Source organism: Bufo gargarizans, chromosome 7, assembly GCF_014858855.1.
Source record: "Bufo gargarizans isolate SCDJY-AF-19 chromosome 7, ASM1485885v1, whole genome shotgun sequence".
Taxonomy (NCBI): domain Eukaryota; kingdom Metazoa; phylum Chordata; class Amphibia; order Anura; family Bufonidae; genus Bufo; species Bufo gargarizans.
Genome location: NC_058086.1, coordinates 69632942 through 69660252, shown reverse-complemented (window position 1 = coordinate 69660252; position 27311 = coordinate 69632942). Strand labels below are relative to the sequence as shown.

The 27311-nt window shown below is 42.0% G+C and overlaps 1 protein-coding gene across 3 annotated transcripts in view; it reads right to left on the bottom strand.

Moving 5' to 3' along the window:
* The window catches only part of LOC122943907 (protein Wnt-7a), a 75261-nt gene that overhangs the window by 20343 nt on the left and 27607 nt on the right, over positions 1-27311 (bottom strand). For all 3 annotated transcript variants that reach the window (XM_044302025.1, XM_044302026.1, XM_044302028.1), the window contains exon 4: positions 20333-20604. In XM_044302025.1, the coding sequence (XP_044157960.1) occupies positions 20333-20604 (272 nt within the window). The remainder of the gene's footprint in view (positions 1-20332; positions 20605-27311) is intronic.

Below are 27311 nucleotides of genomic sequence, written 5' to 3'. Positions count from 1 at the left end.
AACATTACGCACCCCTCGAGATTGGCCGCGTAGAGATCCTGACTTAAATATTTGGGTATACATTTAACCTCAAACCTATCCGATCTTTATCCAGAGAATTACCCCCTCTTCTACGGGCAATAAAAGGGGACCGCTGGCACAAGGGCACATTCACCTGGTTCAGACGAATCTCCACTTTTAAAATGATTATCCTACCTAGAAAACTTTATTTCTTACAAGCTCTGCCCATACACATCCCCAGATAATTTTTTATTTTTACTTTATTATCTACCCTTACACACTTCATATGGGCAGGGAAAACCCCACGAACAGCCCGTTCAGTTCTATTCCGCCCCAAACTTCGAGGAGGTCTAGGTTTACCAGATTTCATTGCCTACTATCGAGCCACACACCTACTGAGAGTAGTAGACTGGTGTCGCCATTAATCGAATAAACAATGGATAACTGTAGAGCAATCCTTTCTATCCACCCCACTGGCCACAACACCATGGCTGTTATCCCACACACCATTGGAAGTGCAAACTCATCCCACAATAGGACCGACTCTCCAGTCTGTCTCCTCTATCCTTGAATGTCCAGACATCTCTCACCAATGTACCGGATATTGGGCAACCCCATGTTCACCCCCGGGACTAGAGCAAGGACCGTTCCAGAGACTATTGAAGAACAATAAGTTTAGAGCGCATCACTTCATTGTGTCTGAATCATGGCTTCCCTCCCAGTCATTCACGGACACTTCAGATACACTCGGCCTGACGAGTTACCTCACCACACTACCACCAGCCGTTACATATAAAAGAGACAGAACTGAATTTGAACAAATCTGTGAGGCAAGGGGAGTAATCCGACATGCATCTCGACTATATGACCTACTTATCTCACATCTAACCAACCATCTCCCACCTAAATGCTCAACTGGGAAAGAGACTTGGGTCTTACTTTTTCACCAGAACAGAAAGAACGTATATACACATTTACACATAAGACCTCTATTGGAAGCAACATACAGGAAGTGGGATTCAAAGTCCTTTCCAGATGGTACAGAGTACCCTCCAAATTACACTCCATCTTCCCCACAGTATCCCCACTATGTTGGCAATGCAGAGGAGCTAGGGGGTCGTTGTTGCATGTTTTTTGGGAGTGTCCCGTGCTTGACGGTTTTTGGAGTGAGGTATGGCGTATCACGTCTAAATTCACCTCTTATGACTTTCCCAAAACATCAGCATTCTTCCTGCTCCATCATGGTGAGAACCCCACGGCTACGTATAAGAGGTCGGTGGTGCGACATATGGTCAATGCTACGAGAGCATGTATCCCATGCAAGTGAAGGCAAACATTTGCTACCACAATAACAATGCCGATTAACAAAATACAGGAGATCATGAGGATGGAGGATCTAACAGCTTCTTTGAGAGGTACAGATTCCAAATTCCATAAAACATGGGAAAACTGGATTACTTTTTAAAACTACCAGGAATTCAAAATGTTGCTGACAACATAAAGACCGACATGAGATAGACATCTTATTTATTTGAAAAGGTTTTTTTTTTATCTTCTTTCCTTTACCTCTCCCCCTTCCCCTCTCCCTTCCCACCCTTCTGCCTATAGTTTGATCACATATCCACTAACACTTCAGTGTTCCTCTAATAACTATGTACAAAAATCTGAGCAATATGTTTTCACTGTAATACAGTTGTTGCAGAAAACTTTTGAGGACAGTTGTCCATTTGTATAATTGACCTGATATTATTGTTGGGCTGCGTCCCACATTTGATATATATGATTACTTTATAAAATATTGAAAATTTAAATAAAGAATTTACAAAAAAAAACTTTGTCCCACGTTTAATAATTTAACAAACATTGTGGCAATGCAGACTCCTGCAAAACTGACTTTAAATTTCCCTCTTGATAAACCTCCCCCATTATATTTGATGGAATTTGCATTGTGCACAATCCATTATTGTTAGAAGGATAGCTGAAGATTGTCACTGGGAGGATTCCAGCAGCAAGTGCTACATTTCACTGCACTGATACAACAGGAGAAATGAAGCATTAAATGTTGAAATTAAAGCATTCTGATAATTCGACATATAATGCCAATTTACCAGCAATAGTCTAGCAGTCAAATTTATTTGGATTCATATATTATGAACCCTTTCATCATGGGTGTCATGTGGTCCAGGTCTAACTACAATTCTAGCCCTTTCTCTCTTGTGCAGACAGGATGTCATTTTTCCTTGTGTGTAGGACTTCCTGTGAACTATCTATCAAATTCCTCCTGGCAGCTCTCAGACATCTCCCTTTCTTACCATGGTCTGCCCTTTTTGTTTGTATGCATCTCCCCTATACACAGAGTGATGCTGAAGATATCATATCTGCTTCATCTAAGGGTCCAGAAGTGCTGTGATATAGTAAGTAAAACCACACAATGATTAGCTGCAGAGGTATAAAACTTCTGTGACCCATGAAAATGTGTCTGTACTATCTGTACATGCAGTGTGCAGAGTCTCCAGTGTATCCTCCGAGATGCTGTTTCACACTGCTCTCTCTTGCCTCCTACTTGTAAGAGCTGTCAGGTAGAAGCCAATCACAAGTAGGAGGCAGGAGAGACAGACTGAAGCTGCATCATATAGGATACACTGAGGCCTTGTAGTGTCAGGAGGCACAATTTCTATGTCTCTGATCTACCCTATCACTTTCAGCCCTTACACAGGACTCTCAAAATGTGCAGAGTGGTGAGACTATACCCATTTTGTCTCTGACTTTTCAAGGGAATATTGGGAAATGTAGCCTGCATTAGGGGAACCATATCAGAGGGGAAAATGGATTCTAGATGGCTAAAAAAAAAATCTTTCTTTAAGAAACTGTCCATTATATGCAAGAATGTGTTGGGTTTTCCAGAGCATGAGACATTGTAGCTGCTCTCCCCTCAGGTTAATAGATAATGATCCTGAATGGGTTACCCCCTTCCATTAGCTCAGAATATAATAGAATATTTGAAGGTAGGTTTTCGAAACCCAACAACACCTTAAAATAATAGCCACATCTGCCTTTATGTTACCATACGTCCTTATATAAACTAATGCGTTTTGTAAGGGAGGAATGAAATTATGTCCATCTGTAACATCGGGTGTGATAACGCGAAGCAGATAAAAGATCCATGAAGCAGAATTCATCTCCTGACTTTTGTTCTCTCTCATTCCCATTCATAATTTAGGACATTGATGTCTTGTTATCTGCTGCAGTTGAGAAGACCCAGATCCTGTATGTCTAACCTTCCTATGGGATACAGAACAGTAGAAGTGTTCTAACCTCCTAATCTCTCCTAGAGATCTCTTCACACAGAAACAAAATGTTGTGTAAACTCTGGGGCATCAGCAATTTGTTAAGTGCGGCACATATTCATCCCATTACATCTCTGGGGGAGTACAGGCAAAAGTGTGAACAAGATACCGGCAGAAAGACTGCATTGCTAGGAGACGTTAACTGTTTACAATGAGGTGTCTATCCCTGTAGGAGTGTGAGGAGCACAAATATTCTCTGCAAGCCTAGAAAATCCTAAGGACTGTATGTATCCTGAGTCCAGAGGTGGATTATTGTAGGGACACAGATCTGATGACAGTAAGTGTTGCTCATAAAAACGCCCAAACTAATTCTTCCTTTTTGTTAGTAAAACACTTAAGAAAGTCTATTATTGTAACGAGCTTTGGAGTTGACCTGGCTACTGCAGAAAAAACCTCTACCCTATATTTTATGTGTCGCCTTTAGTAAACCACCTTTCCTAAGAGCATTGAACTTTGGTGTGTGCCAAGTTCTAATTTGTGTTCTTGCATTGTCTTGAGCTGAGTATATGTTATAATGTAATTTACTATTATCACTGTATGGTAGTATAACTGGTTCTGTATGACAGTTTTCGGACAATTCTGTAATGTGCCACTTGTTTGGAGCTACTCCTGCCAAAACCATAGTCTGCATGAAATCCTGACAGGCTCCCTGGTTACAAACAAAAATGAGTCAGGAACGGGTTGATTGACAGGTTTCTCCTTATTTGTAGCTGAAAGCATCAATCAACCATAAACAGGTGAAGAGAAGCTGAAGGGGAGCTTTTCTACCCATTCTTAGCTCCTTTTAAACTATATTTTCTCTGAAATAGCATTTCAGAGTAAACATCGCTGTTTCCGACCAGGCAGCCTGTCAGGATTTCATGCTACTGTTATGGCAGTGGTCAACACCCACCGCTGCTCCTCTCCTGTAGATGAGCCAGAACTTCAGCCATCCTACCACCATCCCACCATTGGCGTCTGCAGAGATTTTTCCAGGGGGAGGCATAATTTTATTGACATCCATGCTCTGCTTGTTTCTGAGAATGTAATGAAGGGGAGGGGTATATTCATTATCACAAAGTATAATAACGCATGAGCTGTGCAGTGGCGGATCCAGAGCCTGGTCTCGGGAGGGGCACTTCCAGATTATTTTCTGTCCGCCGCCACAAAACAATGGTGCTTATAGAACAGACTACACAGTGTAGCAGTATACTGTATATTGTGTGGCACAGTGTAGGCTATATGTGTATAACATAAACATATTTCACATGAAAACTTACAATTACTTGGCTTGGCCCTTGGGGATCTCGGACACCACTTCAACACTTGGCTGGGGGTCTCGGCGGAGCTGATGTGTTTTATCCTAATGAGAAAGATTTCATAATAAGGATTTAGAGAAGGGGCAGAGGAATAGCAGAGCAGGGAGAGGATGGTGCTGCTACTAGGGGGTCATACCATGGGGGAGTAATAAAGCCCACCATAATGCCCCCCAGTAGAAATAATTCTCCTTATAATGTGACAGTGCAAAAAATACCCCTTGTAATGCCCCCAGTTGAGCTAATGTCCCCATAGTGCCCCCATAATGTGCCAGTATAAAATACCCCTATATAGCGCCCCCTGTAAATGCCTCCATAGTGCTCCTCTCCCCCCTTCCTCCTAGTGCCCCCCATAATGTAACAGTATAAAATGCCCCAGTTGATGCCCTCAGTGTCCCCCATAATTTGCAAGTATAAAATACCCCTTCTTAGTGCCCCCCGTAGATGACCCCATAGTACTCCTCTCCCACCTTCCTCATAGTACCCACCATAATGTGTCCCAGTATAAAATTCTACTATACAGAGCCCCCCATATAAAACACCCCTTCTTTGTGGCCTCAGTAGATGCCCCTAGAGTGCCCCCAATAATGTGCCAGTAATAACAGCCCCCCTCATCATGTGCCAGTAATAACAGCCCCCCATCATGTGCCAGTAATAACAGCCCCCCCATCATGTGCCTGTAATAACAGCCCCCCCATCATGTGCCAGTAATGGCAGCCCCCCCTTGTGCCACTAATGACAGCCCCTATTTTGTGCCAGTAATGACAGCCCCCATTATGTGCCAGTAATGACAGCCCCTCATTATGTGCCAGTAATGACAGACCCCCCATTATGTGCCAGTAGCCAGAGCCCCCCATTATGTGCCAGTAGCCAGAGTCCCCCATTATGTGCCAGTAGCCAGAGCCCCCCATTATGTGCCAGTAGCCAGAGCCCCCATTATGTGCCAGTAGCCAGAGACCCCATTATGTGCCAGTATCCAGAGCCCCCTATTATGTGCCAGTAGCCAGAGACCCCCATTATGTGCCAGTAGCCAGAGCCCCCCATTATGTGCCAGCAGCCATAGCCCCCATTATGTGCCAGTAGCCAAAGCCCCCCATTATGTGCCAGTAGCCAGAGACCCCCATTATGTGCCAGTAGCCAGAGACCCCTATTATGTGCCAGAAGCCAGAGACCCCCATTATGTGCCAGTAGCCACCAGTATTGTACACAAAAATAAATAAACACTTATACTTACCTCCTTGGCAGCGATGCGATGCAGGCCTCTTTCGACCTGTGTCCCGTGCTGTACGGCTCAGGCGGCGCGATGACACGCCTCTCCCTCCCCTGCCTCAGCACAGTCATCTGTGTCGCTGTCCTGAGGACGGCGATACAGATGACTATGGAGATGAGCGCTTCCACAATGGAAGTGTTCATCTCCCTGTGCCCTGCCGCCGCCCCCCCACTTCTGAGCAGCTCAGGGGGGGCAATTTCCCCGTTGCGCCCCCCCCCCCCCACCTGGATCCGCCAGTGCTGCAGAGCAGAGGTAGAACTCAGTTCACAGATTTCCAGGGCCCCAGGGGGGGGCACTTGCCCACCCCTGCGGACGCCCATGCGATCCCACTCTCCCTGCATGGTGGTTTTGGCTCCCACACAGTCTGCTGGAGGGGGCAACTCGGTGCTTTGACAGTCCTCAACAGGGAAAAAATTACTTACATGCAGCTTTTTTATCACCCTGTAGCTCTCCACAGCATGGTACTGCTCATCAGTGAAAGTGGCCCAGCTGCAATACTAGAAAAAGCCAATGCACAAGGGTGGCGCCGTTTTAGAATGCAGCCATGTTTTTCTAATCTTATGCAATCCCTTTTAAACAAAACCTTTAAGTCAATGTCTTTAAATTTCAAGAAGGGTGAATACTTTAATGGACATTGTGTATTACAGTACACAGTATAGAAATATGTTTTAAAGAAAACCCTACATAAATCCACACCCCACACGATTCAAGTAATATAACATACAATAATATATTCCTCCTAGTGTGTGAGCTCATACTGACGGACTGTGCTAACTGCAAATAATCCAGGACAAGACATGGGGGCCGGGAATTTCTTCCTGCCTCACTAGAACTTTTCTTGGCCAAATGACTCTGCTACAATGAAAAATTAGCCTGTCTCTGCTGCCATTGTTGAAACCTTGACTTCATTCTTCAGGAAATGCTGCGTCTGACCCATAGATAAAGGCAACTCCCAAATTCTAAATCATTTCATTTTACAAACCCAGCAGGAAAGAAATACTCTATCATTATCAGGCATGGCTGAATACACTTATATAATGTGCAGATGAAAAACTAACACTTAGGTCTCTTGCACACGAACGTTGTGGGCGGCTGGGACGGATCGAGACCCATTCAACTTGAATGGGTCCGTGATCCGTCCGCACCTCAAAAAAATTCTAATTTTTTTGCGGTGCGGAGGCACGGACAGAAACACCACAGATGCACTCCCGATCCATGCTTCTGTACTGCATCTCCATGATTGTGGACCCATTCAAGTGAATGGGTCTGCATCCGTGATGAGGAGTGCACACGGCCTGGTGCCCGTGTATTGCGGACCCGACATATGCGGACGACAATACGGCCACGGGCACACAACGTTTGTGTGCAAGAGGCCTTAATAGTAAATAAAGGTGAATAGTCTAAATTGTATTTGCACTTCCAGTACTAGTGGGATGTTTCTACAGAGCCAATGGATCTAAGATTTCTTTGCAATGATATGATATTGGTCTTTATGATGTTTTTAACTCATAACATGTTTGTATGTTGTGTGACATTAAAAAAAGGGCCTTTTTCCAAAAACCGTGCCACATTTGTACACAGGTATTTGGTATTGCAACTGGTATATTAAAGTGTAACTGCCATTCTATTTTTGTAATGTGTAGGGGCTGTGATACTGACCATTTTTGCAATATACTTTAATTACTGAAATCATGCATTTCTATTCGAAAAGTAGCTCTAAAGTCGCCCATTTTCAGACTTAACAATGCTCCTCTGTCTAAATAGAATGGCAGTTACACTTTAAAGGGTTTTTCCATGACCTGTCCTAAGGTTAGGTAATCAATATCAGATTGGTGGGGGCCCAACTCCCCAAACCCTGGCCGAACAGCTGTGTAGTAGACATGCCTTGTTTGGTGTTCAAGTGCCTGGTTCACGTCAGCTCCTGCAAGCAAGTGAGCATTGGGAGTGCCAGGAGTCAGATCGGATATTGATGACTTATTAAAGTCCCAAAAAGCCTCTTTAAGACATTGTGAGTAGTGTTAAGCGAATTGAAGCAGCCGAAGTGAAATTTGATCCAAAGTTTAGCAAAAAATTTGATTTTCCACAAATCTGAATCTTCTTGTGCTTGGTGGTAACGTTTTTTTTTTGTAAAGTGGCTCCTGCACGTGTTGCAAATTAAAAAAGTGAGAAGCTCAGGAATGCAATATGACCCATAATGCTATGCAGCGAGTCACTCTGCAGGAAGCCATCTCCTGTGATGACACAGACCTATAAAAGCCTCATCCCGCACAATCTGCACCATTACACTGTGAGCTGAGTTTAGGGAGAGACATGACAAGCGCTTATGCACTAGGGACAGTGTTGCTGAAAACTGTTAATAGAAGAATATTGGATAGGGAGAGTGCAGGGACAGTGTAGAGAGATAGTGGGGAGAGTTTTTGAGACTGTAGGGAGAGTATAGGGAGACTGCAGGGAACGTGCAGGTTGAATTTAATCGCTGTGTGCATCTTCTTGAACTGCTGCCACATTCCCAGTTAATCTGTTAGTTTATACATAGAATTACTGTGCCTCAGTATTAAAGGGCAGTCTAATATATTGTCGTGTGCATTTTGTTGAACTGCTGCAACATTCCCAATTAATCTGTTACTTTACACATAGAACTACTGTGCCTCAGTATTAAAGGACAGTCTAATATACCGCCACATTTATCTTGTTCAACTGCTGCCAAATTCTTAGTTAATCTGTTGCATTACTGATACAGTTACTGTACACTATGGCCAACAGACAGTTGCCTGGGCACTCGAAAGAAACAGGCAGTGGCAAAAAAGTGGCTTTAGCCGGCACAAGAAGCAGCAGAAGAAGAGGGGTTGGTAGCAGTCGCAGCAACAGGCCAGAGCTGCCACTGTCATCCAGCAGTTGTGTTTTGACCAACAATGGCATCAGTTCGTAAAATTAATCTTTTTTCCTGTGTCCGTGAAAAACAATAGATGTGTCCGTGATTTTGTAAAAAAAATTTTAGGCTGGTGGTACATGACTAGATAATTTTTGTCGTAATTATTAGAGATGAGCGAACTTTAGAAAAATTCGATTCGGCTGCTTCGCAGAATTTTACCAAAAAATTGCTTCCTGATGAATTACTACGTCAAGAAGTGCATTTTCTTGTAAGTAATGGGTGCAATAACAGGGATCTGCGATAGTGCTGCTCCCCATCATTGTACCCCTCAGATGCCGCGTTCATACATGATTGCGGCATCAGAGTGTAAACAGTGTAAAATTAACATAAAAAAAAATTAAAACAAACTTAGCGCCTCCATTTGCTCTCAACGGGCCAGACGCCGCTATCTTGCTTGAAGATCTGGCGCAAAATATCACGCGGCCGGTGTGGTGACGTCATACGTCACTATGCACAGGATTTTGGCCGAGATCTTCAATGAAGATGGCTGCAGACGGCCCATCGCGAGCAAATGGAGGAGGTAGGATTTTTTTAGTTTTTTACACTATTTCAGGTTAAATCTATTCTCTAATACAAAACACAAGGAAATTCGGCTTCGAGTCGAATCGAATTTATCCTAAAATTCGGATCGAATTCCACTTTGTGGGATTCGATTTGCTCATCTCTAGTAATTATCATCATTTTACAGCTCACAGTAAGTACTGGTAATGAGTTTTTACCAGTATATGTAGTTATAGACATGTATTACTTATAATCTTTTGCATTCATTATGGTTTTTCAATTTGTCCATAAAAAGTGTTGGGTGTCCATGATTTTGGGTTAAGTTATTCATAAAGAAAATATCTGGTTGGCAACCCTGACTGACATGGCCCAGAAACTGCCTCTGTGCCCTCTACTGTTTTGAACCTGCCCCTTGCTTTTTCTGCTCCTTCTGCTAGCCAAGTAATAATAGCTGCCGGTTTTGCTCCACTTTTCAGTGAGGATGAGCTTTGCAAGGACAGTCAGCAGTTATAGGCCAGCAAAGACTTGGAGGAGAGGCCCACTGCGGACTCCTCTAGGCATGCAACTACAGATGATGACAGTCATGTGAGAGCACAGGTTGCAAGAGGTCAGGGATGTGCACAACAGGCAGGTGAGGGTGACACAAGTGACGACCAAACAGATGTATATGAAGATATGGTCAATAAAGTGGCGTGGGAAAACCAAGCCACTCATTTAGTGTTACAGCTTGATGCTGCAACCACTGCATCTCCACCGGCCCACACCCCCTCTCCAGCAGTCAGCGTTCGACAACGTCAGCAGAAGGAAGCTGTCGTTCCTTCCCATGAACTTCAATGTTGTCTATTGTCTGATGCTCCTCCTACTCCCTATCATTTGTTTCAACAGTAATCGATCACCAAGGCAATTGCAAAAAGACAACAGTATGTTAGACCACCTATACCAGCAGAGGAAGGCAGTCAGTGATTTCTTAATGCAGCAGACGGGCAGGTCTACTCCCCAGTGTAACTTCCACGTTAGCCAGTGGCAGCTCTTCAGTGACAACTGTGCAGAAGGTTAATTTGCACCTGGCCAAGATGCTGGTACTACAGTCCCTCCCTTTCCATGTGGTGGACTCTGCACATTTTAGAGAACTGATGGCTTGTGCCCACCAAAGATGCAGTGTCTCGAGCCCGGCACATGTACAGTACAGACCAAAAGTTTGGACACACCTTCTCATTCAAAGAGTTTTCTTTATTTTCATGACTATAAAAATTGTAGATTCACACTGAAGGCATCAAAACTATGAATTAACACATGTGGAATTATATACATAACAAAAAAGTGTGAAACAACTGAAAATATGTCATATTCTAGGTTCTTCAAAGTAGCCACCTTTTGCTTTGATTACTGCTTTGCACACTCTTGGCAGTCTCTTGATGAGCTTCAAGAGGTAGTCACCTGAAATGGTCTTCCAACAGTCTTGAAGGAGTTCCCAGAGATGCTTAGCACTTGTTGGCCCTTTTGCTTTTACTCTGCGGTCCAGCTCACCCCAAACCATCTCGATTGGGTTCAGGTCCGGTGACTGTGGAGGCCAGGTCAACTGGCGCAGCACCCCATCACTCTCCTTCATGGTCAAATAGCCCTTACACAGCCTGTAGGTGTGTTTGGGGTCATTGTCCTGTTGAAAAATAAATGATGGTCCAACTAAACGCAAACTGGATGGAATAGCATGCCACTGCAAGATGCTGTGGTAGCCATGCTGGTTCAGTATGCCTTCAATTTTGAATAAATCCCCAACAGTGTCACCAGCAAAGCACCCCCACACCATCACACCTCCTCCTCCATGCTTCACGGTGGGAACCAGGCATGTAGAGTCCATCCGTTCACCTTTTCTGCGTCGCACAAAGACACGGTGGTTGGAACCAAAGATGACAAATTTTGACTCATCAGACCAAAGCACAGGTTTCCACTGGTCTAATGTCCATTCCTTGTGTTCTTTAGCCCAAGCAAGTCTCTTCTGCTTGTTGCCTGTCCTTAGCAGTGGTTTCCTAGCAGATATTCTACCATGAAGGCCTGATTCACACAGTCTCCTCTTAACAGTTGTTCTAGAGATGTGTCTGCTGCTAGAACTCTGTGTGCATTGACCTGGTCTCTAATCTGAGCTGCTGTTAACCTGCGATTTCTGAGGCTGGTGACTCGGATGAACTTATCCTCCGCAGCAGAGGTGACTCTTGGTCTTCCTTTCCTGGGGCGGTCCGCATGTGAGCCAGTTTCTTTGTAGCGCTTGATGGTTTTTGTGACTGCACTTGGGGACACTTTCAATGTTTTCCCAATTTTTCGGACTGACTGACCTTCATTTCTTAAAGTAATGATGGCCACTAATTTTTCTTTACTTAGCTGCTTTTTTCTTGCCATAATACAAATTCTAACAGTCTATTCAGTAGGACTATCAGCTGTGTATCCACCTGACTTCTCCACAATGCAACTGATGGTCCCAACCCCATTTATAAGGCAAGGAATCCCACTTATTAAACCTGACAGGGCACACCTGTGAAGTGAAAACCATTTCAGGTGACTATCTCTTGAAGCTCGTCAAGAGAATGCCAAGAGTGTGCAAAGCAGTAATCAAAGCAAAAGGTGGCTACTTTGAAGAACCTAGAATATGACATATTTTCAGTTGTTTCACACTTTTTTGTTATGTATATAATTCCACATGTGTTAATTCATAGTTTTGATGCCTTCAGTGTGAATCTACAATTTTCATAGTCATAAAAATAAAGAAAATTCTTTGAATGAGAAGGTGTGTCCAAACTTTTGGTCTGTTCTGTATGTTGAGCAAAAGGTGGGCCAGTCCTTGGGCCTCTCAGTGTTTGGTAGAGTTCATGGCAGCCATGATGTATGGAGTTGTAACTATAGTCAAAGACAATATACATCATTCAAAGCCCACTGGGTAAATGTCTTTCCGGACCAGGCACACCAGCAACTTGGCCAGGTGATGGCAATGCCACCTTCTGCGCCAATGTCCTACTCTGCCTCCACCTTGTCCTCACCTTACCCTCTAGGCACAGTTCATAGTGGTCCTCCAGCATATCACCTATGCAAAACTAGGCATTGTCAAGAGGTTCTGCACCTGGTCAGCCTTGGTGAATTAGCCACATCGGGGAGGAACTACTCGGTGTCATCAATAAAGAAATCGAACACTGGCTGTCTCATCGCCAACTAGAAATAAGAACCATGGTTACTGATAACAGGAAGAACATTTTATCTGTGCTGCGCCAGGGAGGGTAGACTCATGTGCCCTACTTGGCGCAAGTCTTCAATCACCCGTCTGCCACTGAACTGCAAGAGCTGCTAAAAATGTCCAGGAAACTGTGCATGCACTTTACGTACTCTTACCGTGCAAAACTCACTCTCCTTGAACTGCAAAGGCAAAATGCTCTTCCCCAACATCGCCTGATATGCAACGTTTCCACCCATTGGAACTCCATGCTTTATATGTTAGACCACCTCCACGAGCAGAGGAAGGCAGTCAATGATTTCTTAATGCAGCAGAAGGGCAGGTCTACTCCCCGGTGTAACTTCTACGTTAGCCAGTGGCAGCTCCTCAGTGACAAGTGCATTTTGCTCAGGTTCTTTGAGGAGACCACTTTATTTGTCAAATGGCAGAGGAGCTGGAGGGTAATGGCGAAGGCAGATGACCCGACATACCATGGCAGTATACAGTGGAGATGGAGGCAGGTAGGCCTTCCAAGTCCCTTGCACAAATGGCCATATGTAAGCTGTCATGTTTGTGTAGTGACAGCCGCATTGTCATGATTCGGCAGAGGGGTGACTACTGGCTATACACATTGTTAGACCCTTGCTACTACTGAAAGTTTTTTAGACCTTCTGAGAGGGATTCAAAAATGCACTACAGAGACATGCTGTGTAGTCAGTTAGTCACTGCCTAAGAGCGCCATCGCCTGTCCACAGGAAGGTCTGACTGGAGGCACCCTCTGCGCTCATACTCCACTGCCATGATTGGGGGGGAGGGACCGGAGCAGCACAGGCTCCATATGCTGCAACTTCAGTCTTGAGTCTGTGCTAAGCAGTTTTCTTCAGCCACCTACTCAAGAGTCTACCCACTAGCAGCAGGACATGAAGCAGAACCTCAACCAGCAGGTGGTGGCATACTTGAACTGCACCCTGTCACCCATAATCTAAGATCCCCGTACTACTGGGAATGCATGTTTGAGTTTGCCATGGGCATGCTTTCCTGCCCAGCCAGTAGTATCGCATGAGAGCGGGGGGTATCAGTTGCTTTCCTGTAGTGAGGTGGGGGGTATACTTACCCCTAAGAGAACTCTCCTTTACTCCCAAAATGTTGAGAGACTAACCTTTATAAAGATGAATCAGGTGTGGATCAACCAAGATTTTCAGAGACCGGTGCCTGATGCAACAGAATAGATCATTCTGCCACTAATGATCATACTGTAATGTGCTGCCACACCAGAATATTCAGCAAAATGTGCTGTTACTTCTGGTCACGTCCAGCTGCCACTATTCTGATGCTGCCACCAGTCTGATGCCATCCAATTGCTGCCTCTACTGCCATTCCTGCAATGGGGATTCTTGGTCTACTGATATGTACATGTTAAATGTTTTAAAGGCTATGCATGCCACTAGCCCTTGCTGTCACACTGCTATTTTTGGCTTCTGATACTACTGTGATCTGACACCATTATGTGCTGTATGCCATTGCTGCTGCCAACCCTCCACACTCTGTCATGAGACCACTATTGTCACTGTCAATGCTGCTGCTCCACCCCCCCCCCCCCCCACTCTGTCATGGGGCCACTATTGTCCTTGTTTCTGCCACTGCTGTTGGCACCCATTCCCACTCTGTTATGGGGCCACTATTGTCCCTGTTTGTCCGTGTTGACATCACCACTTATTTTTCAGTTTTTCTTATCTATTAGAAGAACAGAAAAATGTGTAAAAAAAATACTGTATTTTGAGCATCTGTAAGGCTTCTTTTGCATGGACAGTATTTGGTCATTATTTGAACAGTATTTGTAAGTCAAAAGCAGGAGTGGGTCCAAAACACAGACATGCAAATATTTCCTTTACATTTCATCTCTGTTTTGGACCCACTCCTGGTTTTGGTTTACAATTACTGATCAAATACTGACCATGTGAAAGAGGCTTTATGGATGCTCAAAATACAGGCTTAGTTTTTCAGAAAAACTGAAAAATAAACAGTCATGTGAACACAGCGCCCCCCACCCCCCTCTGTAATGGGGCTACTACTTTCAATGATACTGCCACTGCTGCTGCTGACACCCTCCCCACTCTGTCATGGGGCCACACACAGTAAATCTACAGTTAACAGAAAGGATTAAAAAGCATGTGTTTAGACTGTCACAACATGCATTAAAGAACACTCTTTTTTCTCCACTACTTTATTTGTGCTGCCTCCGTTTCTTTATTTTGTTCTACTAAGGAGCCATTGCACTATAGGGGTGCACGCGGGTTTTGGGCTTTACTGAAGGGTGCTGTGTGTTTTTCTTTTTGTTTAACACAAGGGATTAAATATGAATCTTGGTGCACTGCACAGTAGATGGCAATCAATTACACCTGTAATACTGACAGCACAGTACCTACAGAATGGATAAACTATGAATGTGGGTGCACCAGAACGCAATGCACATGGAGGATACACTCTCCCTGCAGTCTCCCCACAGTTTAAATTTTAAAAGTCTTCACAATGGGATTGGTCCATGAAATGGGATCAATATGATTAGGCAATGTGGCCTGGGTATAACTGATTTATTGCAATTTGCAACAATTTCTTGTCGAAGTTTGGCGAAACGGCCAAATCAAATTTTTCAAAACTTAATTCATCTCTAATTGTGAGCAACTGACGAGAAATTACAAAGTTCTTTTTTGGAAAACGGCTCAATGTGGGAAGAGATGGGATTACTGTACTCGGGGCAGATGTGATTCTAGTATTAACATTATTAAGACAACTGATTTACCCTAACTTTTTCCTCTTTCGGTTTCTCCAGGTGCATCAGGCATATCCAATACTAATATTCAACCCTTCCCTTTATAAGATCTCTATAATGCAATTTTATAACACACAACCACTGGTTCAACAAATTTGGACCTCGACATCTGGTTGTGTCTCACGACCTTCTCCCGCTCCCAATATATTTACCTCCCTTGGCCTCCTATTTTTATAAATTTCCCACAGTGATCAAGGTAGGCTGCAGTGTTATCTGACAAGCTCTACTCATTGTGTGTGAAATACGTTGTGGAGCATGTAGAAAGCCCACCTCAGAGGTTGGCTGAAGAGGCACCAGATGCCAAGTGCAGGGGTAATCCAGAGGGAACTAAGAAAACAGACTAGGCAAGGAGAGACTATGGGGCTGGTGCATAGCACGATAGAATAAATATGATGTAGGATGATAACCACTGATGTAGTATAAAAATTTTATGATGCCTTTAATATCTTGTGGACAATAGGAAAAGTCTTATGCCTTATTTACACGTCAGTGTTTTGGTCAGTGATTTTCATCAGAGACTGTGAGCCAAAAAAAACAAGATTGGAGCCTACACAGACATATGGTATAAGGCAAAGATCTGCACCTGTTCTGTGTTTAGTGCCACACCTGATTTTGGCTCAAAATCACTGATTGAAAACACTGACCGAACACTGACTGTGTGAATGAGGGATTGCCAAAATACTCTGTCAATACTCAAATATCAATAATTAATATCAATAAACCCTCATCGTTTGAAAAACTACCAAAAACTATAGTCTATGAGACATAAAGAAGAAAGACATCTAGCCTAGGGTGTGCTGGTGCTACAATGTAATTGACTACTTGCTGCTTTCTCCCATAGATCACAGCTGAATGCTGGGAATCCCAGTGGACACCCTAAGGGAGCAACCACATGGCAGGGTCCTATTTGGGGCTTGGCCAGCTGCGGTCGAGAATCACACAGCCAATTAGGCCACAGCTGCCTCATATTTAACTAATGAAGACCGCACTGTATAGCCGGTCTGAATTTTCATTCTTTCTTATCATAAAATGATCCTTTTAACAAAAACTGTATCACCAAGGCTTAAAACCCATTAAAATATGTTATTGTTTTTGTAATCCCAGTATTTCAGGTTAGTCATGTCTACACAGGCTGAATATAAATTATTGCTTTCTCACCTTGAATGTCATCATTCTGGACAGAACCAGGTCCATCACAGGCTACAACTGCTTATCTTGTTAAGATCATGTAATTACTGCATGTGACTGCACATACTTAAAGGGGATGTCCAGGATTTTACAAGTAATTTCTTATTTTCAGGTTAGGCTACCAATCAGCTATTTCAGAGCAGCTCCAGCAGCAGGACTACAGAGCTCTGTCTGAGGTCCTCAAAGCTTGTGACTGCACTGCTGCTCCCATTCACTTTAATAGCAACAGTGTTGCAGTTACCAGCATCTCCACTAAATAATAGACAGAACTATGTCGTTGAGGATAGGCCATATCTTGTGAAATTCTGGACTACCCCTTTAAGTTTTCCAGGGAGAATTATAAAAATATGAGCCAGAGCATATTAAAAGTAACAAAGAAGCATTTCTCACCTCCACTAATCCCCCAACGTTGCCGCTCCAATGCTGGCCTGGTTTCCACTGCTCTAAAAGTGATGTCACAGCTTGACATGACAAAAACACAAGGAAAGGCCAGTCATCCAATCACTGTCTTCAGCATTTCCTGTATGTCGAGTTGTCACAGGGGGTGCAAAGCAGCATTAGAATGGCAGAGGCAGAGGCTCGCTAGAGGTGAGTAAAGCTTCTTTTTTAAATTCTCTCCAGAAAACCCCTTATCCAGTTAAGGAGTATTATTTAGATACAGTTAGAGGGGATTTTCAACTGGATAACTCTCCATATACTTAAAATGCAGACAGTTGCTAGAAAAATCGGGTTTCTGGCACCATACACTACATGGTCATCGATCAGCCAAAAATTGACCTTGGAAATCCAATGATGAAATAACAGTGAAGCATGTTCCTGGTCCTTCAAGCGCATGGGCAGATTGGCCATAGACTCTACAGGGAAATTTTCCGACATAAAGCCCTGAACCCTCCTCTTGGCTGTCAGCAAGGTACATAAAGATCTGATGCTCTCTGTATTAATTAATGTAGGAGCATCAGGCACTTATGCACCTGCCCAGTGGCTGCAGGAGCCCTTGTGAATTCAATTATACTGCCGTTCTCAGGACGATGATACAATTCATACTGTGGGGTGGGCTGTGGTATTTTGTGCTGCACTGTGGTATTTGGTTTCCCAGAGGCAGTATTTTGTGCTGCACTATACTATTTGACTCTGCTGATGCAGTGCTACATGGTAGTATCTGGTTCTGCTGGGGTAGCATTTTGTTCTGCTCATTGGTATTGCTGGCCCTGCTTACTTCTGCCTTCTGTCAATTTAGACTCTCCTACAACGAAGCCAATTTATTATTATTTTTTTCCAGGGCCACTTTAAGTTTCCAGTCCTCCCCTGTAAGTTTATTTGGAGCACGATCAACCAGAATATGATTAATTTTTACAGCACACAAACGTGATTTCTCAGTGGTCCGAGACTCTAAGAAATATATTTTTATTCGTGCCGGCAGACACTTTTGTCATACAATATTCTGACTACAACTAATAGGCATCCATGGTTTGCAGGATCTATGACACATCCCTTTGACAGACACATTTTGGGGTACAGTATCTCAAAAACAATTAACCTGTGTAATGACAATGGTTTGTAAAGACAAACTCTAACAAAGACCAGATGTTATGAAATGTATTCAACATACCAAAATGTGCAGAATTTCAATATTTTTATTTGAGTTTTTTGTGTAGTTTGCCAAGATTAGAAACATCTATGATTGAATCATGTTATAAATACATTTAAAATCAGTTTTCTATGGATGTTTTTAAAACATTTTGGGGGAGATTTTTTAAGACTGTCATTGTGTGCACTGGTCTTAGCTAGCCCTATGCTATCGGAAGATGGAACACATTTATTAAGAGGCACATGCCTATTAATAAATTGCTTGCATCTTCTTTTGCCTGTGTGCCAAAATGAAATCTACTCCAGCCAGAAGATGCATATGTTAAATGAGTATAGCAAAATGCGTCTCAACTCCTTCCACCCATGCCAGCTGCAGGTTTTATGCCACAGTTGCAAAAGGGATGCCATAACATTACTAGAACTTGGTACCAGATTCGCAACCATATCGCTAGAAGTTAACACTAGGATAAGAGCTGTATCACTTGGTCATCTCATTTCACATGGGAAGAGGGCTCATCGTCTACACAAGGTTGAGAATCTCTATTCAAACCAATCCATCATATCCCAGAGAAAGCCATAGGATACTGGTAGTTGTGCACAGAGGCAAAACTGGATGCAATCCATTATGAGCCAACGTATAAGAAGTTACTAATAAAATACTACTTAATTGAATGCTGGGTTAATATGGTTGCTTCAACTGGGGACTGGTTACAGAGTAGCTCCATCACTAAACTGTGCATGTACTGAAATGAAGATAAACTTCATAAGGCACAGATTTTATTGAGGTGAGAACAGGAGTAGGTTCCATCATTTTTACTAATCTGTATTTAAAGAGGACCTTTCACCGATTATTGCAATGTGAACTAAGTATACAGACATATAGAGTGACGCCCGGGGATCTCACTGCACTTACTATTATCCCTGGGCGCCGCTCCGTTCTCCCGCTATGCCCTCCGGTATCTCCGCTCACTAAGTTATAGTAGGCGGAGATTTCAGTCACTAAGTTATGGTAGGCGGAGTCTGCCCTTGTTCTGCTCTAGCGCTGGCCAATCGCAGCGCAGAGATCACAGCCTGTGAGGTTATTTTCTCCCAGGCTGTGAGCTCTGCAATGTGATTGGCCAGCTCTACAGAAGAACAAGGGCGGACTCCGCCTACTATAACTTAGTGAGCGGAGATACCGGAGGGCATAGCAGGAGAACGGAGCGGCGCCCAGGGATAATAGTAAGTGCAGTGAGATCCCCGGGCGCCGCTCTACATGTCTGTATTCTTAGTTCACAGTTTAATAATCAGTGAAAGGTCCTCTTTAAAGGAAGTAGGAATATTTCAATTCGGTCTTCATCTTTCATCAGCATAAAACATTTGGAATAAGGACAAGATCTGGAACCTATGCTATAAAGAGCATCTTAAATTTGGGGTGCTGTTTATCCTATATAAAAAGCTACTGATATCCTATGCTAGACAGTAAGAAGCTGAACTTGCAACTGGCCCTGTCTGTTGTAGATGGTGAAGACTGCAACAACTGGAACCTCAATATTCTGTAAATGAGTTGTCCTATTTGGATCATCTTTGTCCCTAAGCCTTATTAAGGAACATGGACATCACTCGGGACCCTTCTTTGTGCTATGGTGGACTCATATCAAGGGACAAATTTCAATGAAAGAAAAGGATCTGGTCCAGCACTACATCCACAAAATCTTCTATCTTTATTTTCTCATGGTGCCATGATGTAGGACAGATTGTAACATTGGATGTACTTCTTCCTGGTATGTCTCTGCTTTTAAAATGAGAAAATAAAGATAGAAGGTTTCATCGACATAGTGCTGAACCAGATCCTTTTCTTTAATCAAGATGCTGAAGCAGCCTTGATCATGCACCATCCTATGAGGTCAGGAATAAGAGATATGGAGTGGAGAGCTGATTTGGTTTCCCTTTTCTATTTATAGACTCATCTCAATGACTGCCTTGAAAAAAAAAACTTGCCAGTAACAGCCATAGGTAAATCAATACATCGTCCACTGCAAAATCACCTGTGGTCAAACACCAGCTTTAAGGTGGAGATACTATACCTAGATAAGTATAAATCCATATGCTTTAAGTGATAAGAAGAATGTAAGGTAAATAAATGGTCTATGAATCTCAGTGACCATCAAAGTCATGTACTAGATGACGTGATATAATTCTCATACCTTACGTCCAGCCTCATTGTTGTGCAAATTCATGAGAGTCCTTGCATTCTGCTTGATCTCTCTGGAGTCCACAAAATCCTTGGAAAAAAATAATCCATAGCGGATGTCAGCAGAACAGCCTCCCCATTTCCAGCCTTCATCTCTGTGGAATTGTCCTTGTTTTTCCTTATCACACCCACAGTCATTCATGCTTCCTTGAGTACAAGCAGATGTGATGGCATGGGCCACGCCAGCCGCAATGATGGCATACGTGAAGGCTGCCTCCCTACTGCCTGTAGAGCAAGAAAAGGTAAGTCAAAAGCAAAAAAATGATAATGGGTACAACATGGTCAGTTCATAGTCAGCCTTGTTCTACACAATACCTTCATACACATAATCAAAAAATTCAAGAGTTAGAAATTACAAAACATCGATTCCATCAAGTCAAGTATACATAGTATAATGTACATGCACCTCAAGCCTTGGACTGGGGATAAGAACCAATAGTGATGAACTACAGTTGGAGTGGGATAGGTTTGTCTAAATTAATTCTATCATTGCATGATCATGTTCCCAATTAACTATGCCAACCCAAAATTTCAAAATCATACAGAGCCTACTGACACCCTCCTTTCCTAGAGTATGCTAAGAGTAGGATATGCCCTTCATTTCAGATGGTGTAGAGTTAGTGATGAATTTGTTCTAAGCTATTCCGGAATAATTACTGCATTTTCTCAGAGTAGGTCAGAAAACATCATGTATTTTGTCTGTTTCAGCAGCTGGACAGATCACTACAAGAACTCTGGACCAGATTAAAGGGTATATCTAGCATCTGCTCTACTATGATTCATAAGGTCCCTAACACCAGATATCTAGTTGTGCACAGTGACAAAGACGTCTGAAGATGCTTTTTCCTTGTGATCCTCTAAGTGCGCCACAAGTGGTGCATAGAAGCCAACAATTTTTACGCAAGCATGATTTGTGCATAAAAATTATGACTTTTTGTTTTTATGCATTTTTTTCAAAGGTGGGTGAGGCTTAGCAGGAGAGGTATCCCCTCCAGTGAACCAACAAATTTACTATAATTCCCACTAAGAATAATTTCACTTTCTAGAGCACGAAGAGCCAGAGAGATGCATAATTTATTAAGAGGCCTGCGCCTCTTAAGGCGTATCTCACTTCAGCCCACAGTAGATAAAGACTGGTATATGAACCATCATTCTTGATTAATTCACCTCAAAGTGTTGAGATTATACTTAGCTATCAATCCTAGTACCAGCATATTCATCCTGAGTCAGAAATAATATTTTCACACTTATAACTCATTTTAAATAAAAACTGAGAGTATAAAAACTAATACAAATTTAAAAATAATTTTAAAGAATAGCAATATCCATCAGCAACCATGAGAGCCAACCAAATCACTTAAGTAGAATATGTTTATCAAAATACAACCTCAATTCCAAAAAACTGGGACACTGTGTAAAATATTAATTAAACAGAATGCAATGATTTGCAAATCTCATAGACTCATATTTTAGTCACCGTCAGTAGATCACAGGACACATATCAGATGTAAAAATTGATACATTTTATCATATCCATGGGGGAAAAAAAACTAATTTCAAACTTAATGGCAACAACACATCTCAAAAAAAGTTCGGACAGGGAAAAAAGGCTGGAAAAGTAAGTGGTACTAATAAAAAAAATAGCTGGAGGAGCAATTTGCAACTAAGTCACATGATTGGGTATTAAAAAATAAGGTAGAGAGGCAGAGTCTCTCAGAAGTAAAGATTGGCAGAGGTCCATCAACCTGCAAAAAAATGCAGAAAAATTGTGGAACCATTTCAGAAAAATGTTCCGCAACATAAAATTATAAAGACTTTGAATATCCCACCATCTACAGTACATAATATTATTAAAAAAAAAAATCTGAGAATCTGGAGAAATCCATGTGTGCAAGGAACAAAGACCTAGGACTGTTGAGCAGCTAGAATCCTACATCAGACAAGGATGGGACAACATTCCGTTCACAAAACTCCAACAATTAGTATATTGGTCTCCTCACTTCCCAGATGTTTACAGACTGAAAGAAGAGGGGATGCTACACTATGGTAGACATGGCCTTGCCCCAACTGTTTTGAGATGTGTTGTTGCCATCAAGTTCTAAATTAGTTCTTTTTTTTTCAAGAAATTGTAAAAATGTCTCACTTTCAACATCTGATATGTATCATATTGTATATTGTGAATAAAATATGGGTCTATGAGATTTGCAAATCATTGCATTCTGTTTTACATTTATTTACATTTTACACAGAGTCCCAACTTTTTTGCAATTGGGATTGTAAAAGCCAAACAATGACAATCAGAAATGATTAGTGTTGCTTTATGCAGTCTCAAAACTTCAGACCTGAATAAATATAATGTTTCTCACTATTTAAACCATCGGACAATACAAATCTTTTGACGTGTTAAAAAATGACTGTTTGCTGGCGGCAGATCGTGCTGTCTAATCCCGATATTCCTCTGGCAAACCCCTATACTGTAGTCCAAAATGGTCGGCACTCAGCCTCGTTAGGTGCCCGAACGGGAAGGAGGAAGATCCACAACGTAATGAAGAGATCCCAGCGAGCGCTCGATCCTTAGTTTATGTATCCTTTATTTCATCTGTCACAATGTATCAATAGTAATGGACGCGTTTCGGCCCGTCCAGCCTTCGTCAGCTCAAGTTAATACATTAACGTCACAAATTTTAATAGCAGTAAATAAACCACGTGTGGTGACGTCAGACGCCCAGAAAGAGAAGGGCGGTGATTAGACAAATGTCATTCAATGATCTCACGTCGTACCTCCTTACTATAAATAAACAAACAAATAAATGTATACATCTATAAAAACAAAAATTAAAGAATAAATGAATAAATGCTGATACCACTCAGCTCACAGCGTGTCATCTTTGATTTGCTGTCTGAAAAAGAAACAATCACCATTAACAATCTGATATAACGGCAACCTAATTTACATATACATGATCTCATATTCCCTGTTCAGGGCTGTAACGTGCCCAGAGTGTGGATCCAATAGGCTTCTCTACGTAGTAATTGTGCTTTAATATCACCACCTCTCCTAGGTCGCTTTACTTGTTCTAGCACCTGAAACCTCAATTGGGAAATTCTATGTTGAAACTTATGAAAATGAAACGGTAAGGGTAGTAATAGGTTGCCTGTGCGAATGTCAGATTTATGCTTGCAGATGCGATCTTTGACCGCTCGCATAGTTTCTCCTATATACACCAATCCACAAGGACACTTTGCCAGGTAAACAACATTTGCGGAGTCACAGCTAAAAAAAAAGCCCTTAATTTTAAAAGCTTTTCCTGTGTAAGGCCTCATGCACACGGCCGTTGTTTGGGTCCGCATCTGAGCCGCCGTTTTTGCGGCTCGGATGCGGACCCATTCACTTCAATGGGGCCGCAAAAGATGCGGACAGCACTCCGTGTGCTGTCCGCATCCGTTGCTCCGTTCCGTGGCCCCGCAAAAAAATAGAACATGTCCTATTCTTGTCCGTTTTGCAGACAAGAATAGGCATTTCTACAATGGGCCGCGCATTCCATTCCGCAAATTGCGGAAGGCACACCGACGGCTTCCGCTTTTTGCGGATCCGCAAAAAACTGAACGGTCGTGTGCATGAGGCCTAAGGGTGATAGAAGGAATCTCCTTTAATCACATGGGAACACTGTATACAGTGAAAACAAGGATAGGTGCCACTTTTTCCACTAGCGATTGTTTTTTGTATAGATATGGTTCTCATAGTGCCAATATCTAAACGGACCAATTCATCACGGTAAGTGGCACTCCGCTTGTTGCAAATCAGAGGTGCGTTCCTAAACTCAGTAATTTGTGGATATGACTTGCCCAATAATGGCCAGTATTTACGTATGATAGAATCAAATTTGCTATTAAAGGGATGGAATTTATGAGTAAATACAATGCGCGTATCTCCTGTTTTCTTCTCTGTTCGTGTTGAGGTAGTGACTTCTGATAATACCTGAGGTGGGTAACCCCTCATTTAAAATCTTTGTAACATCTCCTCTACCCTCTGTTCCTGCAATTGGGGGTCAGAGACAATTCTTTTTACACTTTGCACTTGTGATTTAGGAATAGCTTTTGACGAAGGCTGGACGGGCCGAAACGCGTCCATTACTATTGATACATTGTGACAGATGAAATAAAGGATACATAAACTCGCTGGGATCTCTTTATTACGTGGCAAACCACTATACAGCGGAGAAGATCGCTGCATGCAATAGCAGTGGACTCCTCTGCTAGCGAGCAGGTGATTGCTGGGAAAACACGCTTCCCTCCCGACAACTGTCTGCCATACTAGGGTGTCTAATACAGCCTTAAGACTGTTTAAAAAAGCAAGAGTCACAGAAGCTAATGGCTACCTAAACAACGAGTCCTTTTTGCCTTCTTCTGGATCAACTGGGGATTTATAAACGTAAAGAGGCAGATTTAGCAAAGTTGTACAGAAGTGTTCTAGCGTGCAAAAGTTCCACATTTTTGCACACATGGAATTTTCTTTACTATTTTCTGAAGCTCTTTCCATTTTTTAACAAAAGTGAGTGATTGGAGCTTATCAAAAGTTGCAGTAATTTATGACAGAAAACTGGTGTAAATTGTTCCTGAAAACAATGCCAGTTTTGGTGTATGGAAACCACAAGATGTGACAAATTATTAAATGGCGTGCATCTCTAGATATACAGTATTTGATAGATCTTACTCTGATGGACTGTCTTCAGTAAAGATCCAAAATGTTGAACTTGATGGACATGTGTTGGTCAATTGAGTAACGGTAATAGTCACTCTCCATGTCTGATCACATTTCTCTGATCACTAATGTGCTTCCCAAAATTACTTTTCAGGCAATGAATATGCTCAAAGAATGGAGAAGCTAAAAAGGTATATGAAGTTAGAAAAAAAAAGTTTTGGGGACATGGACAAAAGTGACGCTGTTTCTGGAAGAAAGCAGCAATGTTTTAAAAATCCTCATACAAGCCCCATTTTACTTGGCAAATACAATTTTTTCTGCCCCTTTAAAATCTAGTCCTCTTTTTTTGTTTTCAAAGTGCAAATGATATCTGGAATTTAAGACGATTTTGGAATAATCTTAAAGTATATATGGAAATTCCATTTTCCGCTTGCACCAGATGTTTTCCACATGGGCTAAGGAATGTCTTATCTTAATTTTCCAATAATAGGGTTTTTTATAGGTTTCTTGAAGAAAAGAGCATGAGATGATTGTTCATAGACTGGAACTAACTTAGACAATGTAACTAACAAATTTAGATCAGTTTACAAAGCCTTACCAAGAAATTACGTTTTCTGGATTTCTCAAGGATTTTGTAAAATGAAAAGTTCTTAAACTTTCTAATATACTTTGGGTTTCAATTTATTACCATTTTCAAGACCTCTGCCAGCTGTCCGTGATTGAAACATACTCACCTATATCCAAAGGCTACAAACATACGCATCTACGGCTGCTTCCACAGATGAAAGAGGTGAAATGAATTGAATTAAAGTGGTTTTCCAGCAGGGCAGAATTTTTAGCAAATTGCTCTGTGTGGTTTAAAAAAAGAAAATACAAGAGTCAAAACACCCACTCACTGATGACCTGCTGCTCCCATTCCGTTGTATACTGACCAGGTCTTTGCTGGTCTCCACTTCCTGGTCCTTTCTTCACACACAGAAAATGGCTGAGATGGTTCACAGAGTGGTCATCTCCTTCCATTTCCAGGGACTTGGAAAGTGTCGGAATGGGATCCCTGAGAGTGTGTTTCAATTCTTTCATTAATTTTTTTAAAGAACTCTAAGCACAAAAAAATTCCCCACTGGACAACCCTTTTTAATCTAGACAATCGTCTCTCCTGTCCTGATACTGTAGTTCGCTACAATGTATCAGGGTAGATAAAATGTATCAGGATAGCTTAGACCTTATACAATTGTTTCTAACTCTCAGATATCAGATGTATTAGCTCTATAAGGGTTTGAAGTCTATATATATATATAAACAAAAATGTTTTGCAAAGATATTATTATAATGAACCTCAAACCTGAACACCATGTTCCCATGTTTATGCATAGATGAATGCCAATTCTTTCTCATTAGCATGTTACAAGAACATAATGCATAAAATATACATTGTTTTAAACATACAGTACAGCTTTGGTTTTAGATTTCTGACATCTACTTGCTTGCAGACAACCATAATGCAGAGCATATGAAATGAAAGAAGTATGAATTTAATATGAGAATTCTTTCAACCCAGCAAATGTTTGCAATTTTTGTATTGTTCAATTTAATACTAATATGGATAGCAGCTTAAAGAAATATTATAGTAGTGAATAGGAGAAATGAAGGTGTGTCTTTAAAGGCTATGTACACCTTTGGAGGCAATTTTTGATGACTGTATTTTACACATTTTGGGCTAAAAATCCTTTTTTCATTTGGTCTTTATTAAAAATATTGAGCCGTTCTGTCACAAAGGGTTTACTGTTTGTCTAGTTGTATGAATAGTACTTTTTCCTTTCGCTTTGTCCCAGTCATCTAATAACCCTGATCTCTAATTTACTAAGAGGTCGTAAACACTTATTTAAGCCAAATTCTTATCAGTAAGATAATAACTGAGCTATAATGAGTGTTTATAATGTCAGAGAGCAGAGATAAAGAGCCCGTCAGGTGAGCTGGCTGACAGAGCAGAGAGAAAATTCAGATCCCTCTATTAGAGCATCTCAGCCCTGTACAGAAAAATATTTCTAATAAAGACCAATTTACAAAAGGATTTTAGCTCAAAATAAGTACAATGCAATAATTTTTAAAAATTGCCCCCAAAAGATGTACATAGCCTTTAAAGGGAGCCTGTCACCACGAAAAGGCGGTTCAAGCTGCAGGCAGAATGCTATAGAGAGGGAGGAGCTTTCATTCAAACTTCTGATCTGTT